This window comes from Lycium ferocissimum, chromosome 8, assembly GCF_029784015.1.
Source record: "Lycium ferocissimum isolate CSIRO_LF1 chromosome 8, AGI_CSIRO_Lferr_CH_V1, whole genome shotgun sequence".
In the NCBI taxonomy this organism is placed as follows: Eukaryota; Viridiplantae; Streptophyta; class Magnoliopsida; order Solanales; family Solanaceae; genus Lycium; species Lycium ferocissimum.
Genome location: NC_081349.1, coordinates 20,135,440 through 20,144,715, shown reverse-complemented (window position 1 = coordinate 20,144,715; position 9,276 = coordinate 20,135,440). Strand labels below are relative to the sequence as shown.

The following is a 9,276-nucleotide window of genomic DNA, read 5'->3' as shown; positions in this document are numbered from 1 at the left end:
TTGAGTATTTGTTATGTTAGTAAAATTGATGTGGGGTACTTTTAGGGTGGGGTGTAACAGTTAGAGAAGAGACAATAGAAAGATGTTTCCATTGTACTTTTACTAAAATGACAAAGAGATAATAAGATAACATGGGCTGCGTGCCACTCCTGACACAAACTAGGCCCACAAAGTTGAGTGATAAACAAGGGCAAAATTATCTCCCCCACCCCTTCGGCCCCCGCGCCTCCCCCAACCCAATGCTCAATCGGAGATGGAGCCAAAATTTCAGGTCCGTATTTTAGAATGACGCCTTCAAGTGATAATACATTTTGTGATTGTTATTTCTCTATCATTGTTACTGCTCTATCATGCTTTTATAGTATGTCTGTTATTTTTTTTTTATACTTTGTCTTTATATGTCGAGGGTCTATCGAAAAGAGCTTCTCTACCTCTCAAGATATGACTAAGGTCTGTGTACACTCTACCTTTTTCAGACCCCACTTTATGGAATTAATATTTTACTGGGTATGTTGTTGTTGCCTTCAAGTCATGATAATAACTGAATTCTAAATATAATAGTGAAACATATTTAATGAATTTCTTAATACAAATACACTGAGTGAGCAAAACCTACATAATTTCAATCAAACCCGTATCTGGACTTTTGTCTCCGCCCTGTACTCAACCCCTTGCCTGTGTTCACTCCCACTTGACTTTGAAATATAAACTTCCAATTTGGGAGATATAAGGAGAGGGATGGTGTAGCGTACCTACAGTGACATACGTAGAAAATATATATATATATATATATATATATATATATATATATATATATATATATAAAGTTCGTATGGAAGATATTTATGATATCGTAAATTAGAAATGTTAGTCTACTAGTGTCATTCTTTTTAGAAATAGAAGTTTTTCCCACCGCCATTCAGTGGAAATTTGCGTTATAAAACATGATTTTTCCACTTTATTCCCACTTACCGCTTAATGTTTAAAAATGCGTGATAGGAAACGGAGGTTTATTCATTTTTAAACGGCAGGAAAAATTTCCTACTTTTTCTGTGTGAAAACACTACTATTTAGGTTTTTCTCACCGACATTCAGTGAAAAATAACCATTAAGTATTTTTCAATGGGAAAATAGAGACTTTTTAGTAGTGCGTAGATTGGGGCTTATTCTAAAAAAAAAAATTAACTCGCTCTACACCGCACAACATAGCAATTTTTTTCACAACTAGCCCTGGCCCGGTCCGCACAAGATCAAACTCACCTTGCACCGCGTTTGTGTGCCGTCCCTTCACCATCCCTATTGTGAATGTGATAATACTTTGTGTTATAAATTGAACTCTATAAATTTTCTTCTACTCACATTACGTGTGGGCCCCATCTCCTACATCTTTAACCAGTGGTGGATATAGCTTATAATTATATAAGAAAAAGATCTATCAAAATTTCAATAAATATTACTATTGAACGCATAATTTTCATGAACTTTAAACGTTGAGCTCATTAAATTCAAATCCTGAACTTACTATATATATAAGCTTAAAATGAGATTGATTTCTCTCTCAATTTGAAACTATTCTCTATTTAAAAACAAGAATAGGCCACTGCTTTCTCCCATGCACTTGTCTTGTTCACAACACTCCTTCCTTAAGTGTTTTTTAATTTCTTCTTCATGGCTCCCTTATCTCTCTGTCCATAACTTGTCTCTTCTCTCTTCTTCTCTTTCTTTTTAAACTCCCCTCCCACAGAAAACTCATACACATATCAATTCATTTTCAAGATTCTATCTGACAACTCACTTAACTACATCTCTCTCTCTCTGGCCTTTTGTTCTTTCTTGAGTTTTGATTAATTTCCTTTCTCTTAGTTTCACTGACAATATAATGTCAAGCAGAAGATCACGTTCCAGAATAAGTGATGATCAGATTGCTGATCTCGTTTCCAAGTTGCAACAACTTATTCCTGAAATTGGCAATAGGCGCTCTGACAAGGTATTGCGAAAAAAATTATTTACACTGTCAGTGTACATAACGTAAATCCATCTCCTTTTAATTACTTATTTTTACTACTATATGTTTGGTCGTTTTCTTATCTTTGTTTTTTCTTTGCTATGTATATATATGTGTGTGGGTGCAAATATATGAAAGCAATAATTTCCATATTTTGTGTGTCCTTACTTCTCCTTTTAGAGATAAGTTTGACGGTGACATTTTCATCCCCATTAGTCAGCCCACAAGCCTTCATTAATTATAAGGCAAAATGTACTTGTGCTTTGACGTATTTCTTCATTTCTTCAGTATCATCTCACATAGAAAGAAAGAGCGCAAAAATCAGCTAACATAAAGTGAGGATATGTGTCTGAACTGTGTTTGATAGACTACAATCAATAGCTTTCTCGAACAGGGATATAGGAAGAACTCAATAGCTGACACGCTTGTCAGGAGACTTGCTTGACCTATCGAAATACCAATATAGGGTTTTGACTACCAACAAGATGATGTGGAGCTTTCTAAATGTTTCTACGATTCGGAAGTTCATGTGAAGAAAATAAGAGAGAAAAGACATGTTTTGGCATGAACTTGCAAAGAAACTCACTTGAAGAACTAAACTTAAGTTGTATTTATTTCCCCCTAATAACTTTCAAGTTAATTAAATACCTTAACGGGTGATGTGGCAAAAAAGTGTCTCAATTTCTTAAAAGCGCGTAATAAAAAAAAAAAAAAAAATACTAAAACTGATCCCATCGTACATTTGATGTCATCTTCTAATTGGATGATATATTAAGATTTTCTTTATATTTTATTTTCCATTTTAAATTAACTTTTTTCTTTTCTTTCTTATTCTTTTCCTTTTTCTTTTCTTTCTTATTCTTTTCCCTTTCTTTTCTATCCTCTCGCTTCTGCTCTCAATCCGCATCTTCTTTCTTCTTCTTTTTATTTTTTTTCCTTTCTTTTTCTAGATAAATTGAAGAGAGCAGATATGCTTTAAACGATAAATTGAAGAGAGTAGATATTCTTTTTCTAGATATGCTTGTTGTTCAAACCCAATTTAAACAATACCCACTTATCTAAATCACTTATTTCTCCACTTTTTGTTACAATTTCATCCTTTGAAGCTTCATATCTTCAGTTAAAAAGCACACAAAGCAAAAAACTCACTTGAATTGTTGTGGGGAATAAGGAGATGGGGGCAGCAGCAACAGCTGAAACGATGGGGAATAAGGAGAAGGAGAGGAGGGGTGAGTGGGGGCGGAGGGATGGGGGCAGCAGCAACAGCACAAAAATGAAGAATTCTTGGTATACTTTATTTCGTGGTATTCTTTGACAGTGCCAATTTATTTTATACAAAATTATAATATTTATAGTCGTTAATTTATTAATTTATTTCTCTCAACATTTAATCCATGGAAGAAGAATAGGGTGGGTTAGTGATGAATTGTGCTATGAATTAGGGAATGGGTGGAGTTTTGTTAATTTTATACAATTAGTTTTTCCTTTTTTTTTTTTTTTGGTTTGGGATTGTGTTGAAGAAATGAATGTATTTCAATTTGGTGTTGATTCTGGGTGTTGGGTGTTGCTCATACGTGAATGTTGTTGAAGAAAGAAGAAGATAGCAGCAGCGAGTTGGGGGAAGAAGGAGAGGGAGCGGGGGTTGGGGGTTAGAAGGAGAAGGGATGAAGAAGAAAGAGAAAAATTAAATAAATAAAAATAATTAAAAAAATATTTAATGACGTGGACCAATCACCAGGCGAGTGGTGAACAACACCAAGATCTCATCTGGTCCAGGCCGTTAAGGGGGGTATTTAATTAACTTGAAAGTTGTTAAGGGGGGTAAATAAATACAACTTAAGTTTAGTTGCTAAAGTGAGTTTTGCTGTCAAGTTCAGGGGCCAAAACATGTCTTTTCCCAAAATAAGATGTTGCTCCCTCGTAAAGAATTTTACAAATTAAATGTTACACTCTTGATGTATGATAGCTACATAATATCCTTAGTTTCATCTTTTTTTAAAAAAATTCTTTTTTAAGAGACTACAATGGAATTAATTGTTCCACTACATAAGTTAGCAACCCCACACCTCCTATATAGAGTTTCTCGGTTGATTAATGTCACCTATACATGCACCCTTTGCCTATTTAAGCTACAACATTTGTGCTAGATTAAAAAAAAAATATTGCAGTTAGTTTCTAACATTTTTTCTGTTGATTAATTTAAACAGGTGTCAGCTTCAAAAGTGCTGCAGGAGACTTGCAATTATATTAGAAATTTACATAGAGAAGTGGATGGCCTAAGTGAAAGATTATCACAGCTTTTGGAATCAACTGACAGTGATAGTGCTCAAGCTGCCATTATTAGAAGCTTACTTATGTAGCTGGAGTATTAATTAGCTCAGCTTCTACTTGATTAAAATTTCTATATTAAGATGCAGCAGCTATTATTAAATTAGGGTTTTTGGCCACTAGGTCAAAGTACTGTCTCTTCTTTTTTCCCTCTATGCTTAGACTAGCTAGCATTGGCGAGCTATACATTAAAATAAGAGGTACATCTATTTAATTCTCTGCTTAGATTTTCCAATTTTGAATAGTTTTTACTTATGTTGTATTGTTGTATCCATCCATTTTAAGAACTGATCCTTCTATGATCAGCATTTTTTTAAGTATATAAGTATTGAAGATATTTTATCGCTCGGTATCATGTTATTATTATTTTTTTCTCTCGTTTATTAAGCTTTATAAGCAATGCAAATTGTTAAATTGTGTGACTGGCCATCTAATCTAAAAGTTTAAGGAAAGAGTATATATTTATTTGCTTAATTTATATTTTCAAAAATAACTATGAGAATTTAATGGATTTAATATACACTTGAAGCAGAAACATACCTTGGTTTGATTTATATAACATAATACTAATTAAGAACATTATCGAATAATTAATTTCATTTACATGCATGTTTAAGCTTTATTCATCATAAGCGGTTTTGTGTTAGTCTAGTCGAGAGTCGAGACACAAACATTTTACTACACCCCTGATGGTTTCACGCTTTTGTCATAAAGAATGTATTTGAGTACTTGCAAATACTGACGCTCATTGCTCAGAGTTTTGCAAATACCGGTTAAATTTTTTAAAAATTGTTTGAGAAGTATTTCAAGTGAAATTCATAATTTCATCTCAAATCTTAATGTTGTTGTTTTCGAAGCAAATTCATATCCAAATACGTACAAACTCAATTTCAACTTCAACTTCAAATTGTTTACTTTCATCTCCAACCAAATGTTGTCAAAAGTCCAAACACCTACATAAGTTCTTGAAATTTAGAGATTTATAGTTTGCTTTAAGTGATTAATTACATAGGATACTAGAGCATATATCCATGTTTATTATTTAAATTTTATGAAAGAACAGGTGTATCTCGTGTGAAAGGGATAGGGCGTAAATGGTAGTTGCCTATTTGGTGAGCGGTAGTTCACTATTTCTTAATGATTTATAAATCAAGATGAAATGTGAAACAGAGAAAAATTGTCCTATCAATTTTAGTGATTGGACCTTGTAGGTCAACCTTTGATGTCACTCCATCCTTCTGCCTATTCTCTGCTTGTCAAATAAATGTTTTATTCGTACTAAAGATATTTCATCTACCAAATCCTTTCTTGTTTTATTTTCGAGCGATGTTCTAAGGATCGTTACATATATCTAGTTTGGTTACTAGATTAAAAATAACTGACAAGCATGAAATATTGAAAATTACTTTAGTCGAAACTATTTTTAAAGTAAGTAGTTTAAGATTTAGATACAAATATTAAAGCTGATGATAAATTTGTACCTTATTTCTCATAGAGTATCGGATGATGAGCCGCTGCTGGCGTGACAAAATTCGAGCATTATCTCTTTGTATTCTTCTACTAACAGGAGGAGAGTGGAGACTAGCTAGTAGCTAGCCTGTTTGGTCAAGCTTAAGAAATTCACTTATTTTGAGAAGTAATTTTGTTAGAAGTGCCTTTAAAAAAAAAAAAGTATTTTTGAAAAATAGTCGGTGTTTGGTTCATCAATTTTAAAATATTTTTGTCAATATTAGATATGTAATTTGTGTCTGGTCATGGTTCTAAAAGTACTTCTTGGGAAAGCTATTTCTTTAACTTCTGAAAATAGCTTATATTACTACTCAAAAGTAATTATTTTATTCCTAAAAGCTTGGCCAAATATCTCAACTCTCTAAAATAAGCATTTAAAAAAAAAAAACACTTTTAATTCCCCAGAAGCTTGGTCAAACAGACTATAGATTATAATGAGTGGGTGAGCCACGTAGACTGAAGGGTGATCAGGTGAACACCTTTCGTCAAAAGATAATATTGTATACTACTATATATTATCAAAATTATAATGCATATACAAGTCAAGAATTATACTTTTTGTACAAGTGCTTTGATTCGCAGACAGGAAATAGAAATCGGGCACTATCTATATATAATAGTTTCTAACAACGCAACTAAACTAAAGGTTCTGGAACATAATATGTGCCTAAATTGGTGATGCAGATAATGCGGTATCTGTTGAAATTGGAGTGAACCGAATTGCAGTTTACCAAGTCAAAGCTCGGAGTAGAAAAAAGCACATTATATTTTGAATACCTTAGAATTTTTTTATTGTTTTTCTACTGATTGTAGTATGATGTTGAATGTATGCATCTATATTAGGCAAGTTGCCGACAACAAAAATATAGAAATTTCCAAAACATTTCTAAGACTGTTTCCAAACTTGAAAATTCTGAAAAGGCAGCAACAGTGCAAACTGCTAGTCGTAATTAATTACTTACTCGCTTTTGGCCGGAGACCCATTTTCTCTCTCTACGACAACGGCTACTTTCCCCAATATTAGGCGTCTGAATCTCACTCTCCGGCCCCATGGGGACGCCGGAGACGCCGGAATCGGCGCGTCTCAACGAACCTGCAACTAAAAACACTACTCCGACTACATCTATGGACCAATTTCCCTCTAATTCCAACTATGCTAGGGCAATTCAAAACCCTAAAGCTCCTATCCTGAAACAAAATCGATTAGGGAATCCAGAAATTAACGCCAAATACACCACTCATAATGGAGTACCAGCTGTGCTATTCAACAACGAGGAATATTACGGTGTAATGTCAGATGAATGAAAATTTACATTGGTTGGGAAATTTATTCGATCCAGACCTCAAATAGAAAAGCTACGAGCAAGGTTTGCAGAGATAATCACCGTTAGAGGTAAAGTTACAATTGGTGTTATGATTATCGTACTGTCTTTCTCGATTTCTCAAATGAGGATGATTTTAAGACAGTTTGGTATAGACGCTCCATTGAAATTGATGAACAAGTTATGTGGTTAGAAAAGTGGACACCGGAGTTCAAACCTGATGAGGATTCTCCGGTGGTTCCTGTTTGGGTTCTATTACCTGGTTTGCCCTTTCATTTACATTCGTGGAATTATGTAAAACAAATAGTAGCCCCGATAGGAACCCCTCTTATCATGGATCCTGCCACTGAGAATAGGACCAGGCCAAGTATGGCTAAAGTGAGAGTTGAGGTGAATCTCACCAAGACTAAAATTAACTCTATCTTCATTGGTACTGAAAATGAAAATTGCCCTCGCAAAGGATTCTATCAGAAGCTTGAATATGAGAATGCCCCCAAATTTTGTACTCATTGCAAGATGCTGGGGCATTCAATAATCCAATGTAGAAGGGTTGAAAAGAAAAAGGAAAGGGATCAGATGTTAGCGGCGGAAGGACAAACCAAGCAGAATCAGTCTGGAAAAGGAGAAATAAAATAATAAAAAATGAATACTAAGAAGAATCAGCAAAACAATGATGGACATAATACCATCAAAGGTGAAAATGCCCCAAATACCTCAAATTTGGCTAGAACTGAACAGGATGAGAAAGGTTTTATAGAAGTTACCAAGAGGAGGAATAAGAAGGTTTTAAAGATTACCAACACCCGGAATGGAAATGATCACGCTAGAGGAACTGGGAAAAAGGCTACTCAAAACAAAATAGATAAGAGTGGTAAGCATCTGCAAGATGACCAGGAAAAGGCCAAACAACCCAATGCTACTAAACAAATCAAGCATGTGAAATAGAGGACAACTCACATTAATCAACATGATAATTCTCAGTTCGAGGGGCAGGGGATTAAAGGCTTAAAGACCAGAGGAAAACAGACTGATCTAGCAGGCGACCAAACTGCCACTAGAAACAACAAGCATGGAAACGAAATAAATCCTGATGGGATGCAACAACCTGAAGAAGAAAATAAACAATATGAAATCAAAGGAGTATGAGCCAAAGACCATTGAGACAATCAATTTAAAATAGACATAAAAAAGTAAGAGAGAGAAGGTCTGCCTTCTCTCTAAAAATTAAGCCGTTATAATTGCTACCGTTACCTAACGTCTGTCTCTCTCTTTCTTCATCGATGGGGTCGCCGACCGGTGACCCACCGTCGAATCCAAATCCTCATCCACCTAATCCCACCAAACCCTCCTCCTCTAATGTGGAGCTCCCAGCAGGTAGCACCTATGCTACCACTCTATCGGAGCCCCAAAATCTAGCATACAGAAACGTCCAACCGGCGGCTATGGCAAGAAGGATAGTGCACAATGGAATGCCGGCCTTGATTTTCAGAACTAGAGAATATTACGACAAAATGGACAACCCCTGCAGGCGTACGGTGGTTGGGAGATACCTGAAAACAAGGCCCCAAATCGACACCATCCGGTCAAAATTTCACGAAACTTTTGCTTTGAAAGGAGCAGTGACAATCGGGGTTTTTGACAATTTCAACATTTTTCTAACTTTCAACAATGAAGATGATTTCAATGGCATCTTATACAAGCGAGTAATTGAGGTGGATGGATACCAAATCTGGTTACAAAAGTGGTCTCCAGATTTTAAACCAGAGGAGGATATTCCTATCGTACCGGTCTGGGTGCTCTTACTGGACTTCCTTTTCATATTGCATTCGTGGCCCTATATCGAGCAAATTTATTTGGCGAATGCCCATCGAACTTGACATGGCCACTAAAACTAGGAACAGACCTAGTATGGCAAAAGTGCGAGTGGAAATTGATTTATTAAAACCATTAGTGCACAGCGTTTGGATTGGAACAGAGGATGATAATGAGCCACTTAGAGGCTTTGTTCAAAAGCTTGAATATGAAAACATACCCAAGTACTGTAAACACTGCAAAAAACTCGGTCATGCTTTAATGGAGTGTCGTGTTCTTGAAAAGAAAAAGGCGAGTGAA

At 35.1% G+C, this 9,276-nt stretch overlaps 1 protein-coding gene across 1 annotated transcript; it reads left to right on the top strand.

The window, feature by feature from the left end:
• The first annotated feature begins 1,508 nt into the window (after positions 1-1,508).
• On the top strand, positions 1,509-4,688 carry LOC132067492 (transcription factor PRE6-like). The gene is made up of 2 exons (XM_059460758.1): positions 1,509-1,987; positions 4,213-4,688. The coding sequence occupies exons 1-2, from the start codon at positions 1,880-1,882 to the stop codon at positions 4,363-4,365; spliced, it is 261 nt and encodes an 86-aa protein (XP_059316741.1). The 5' UTR covers positions 1,509-1,879; the 3' UTR covers positions 4,366-4,688.
• The last annotated feature ends 4,588 nt before the right edge of the window (positions 4,689-9,276 follow it).

Bases quoted from the DNA above. Each gene is read 5' to 3' on its own strand.
- LOC132067492 (XM_059460758.1), top strand. From the start codon at position 1,880: ATGTCAAGCAGAAGATCACGTTCCAGAATAAGTGATGATCAGATTGCT. The intron at 1,988-4,212 runs GTATTGCGAAAA...TAATTTAAACAG, and splicing joins GCAATAGGCGCTCTGACAAG to GTGTCAGCTTCAAAAGTGCT.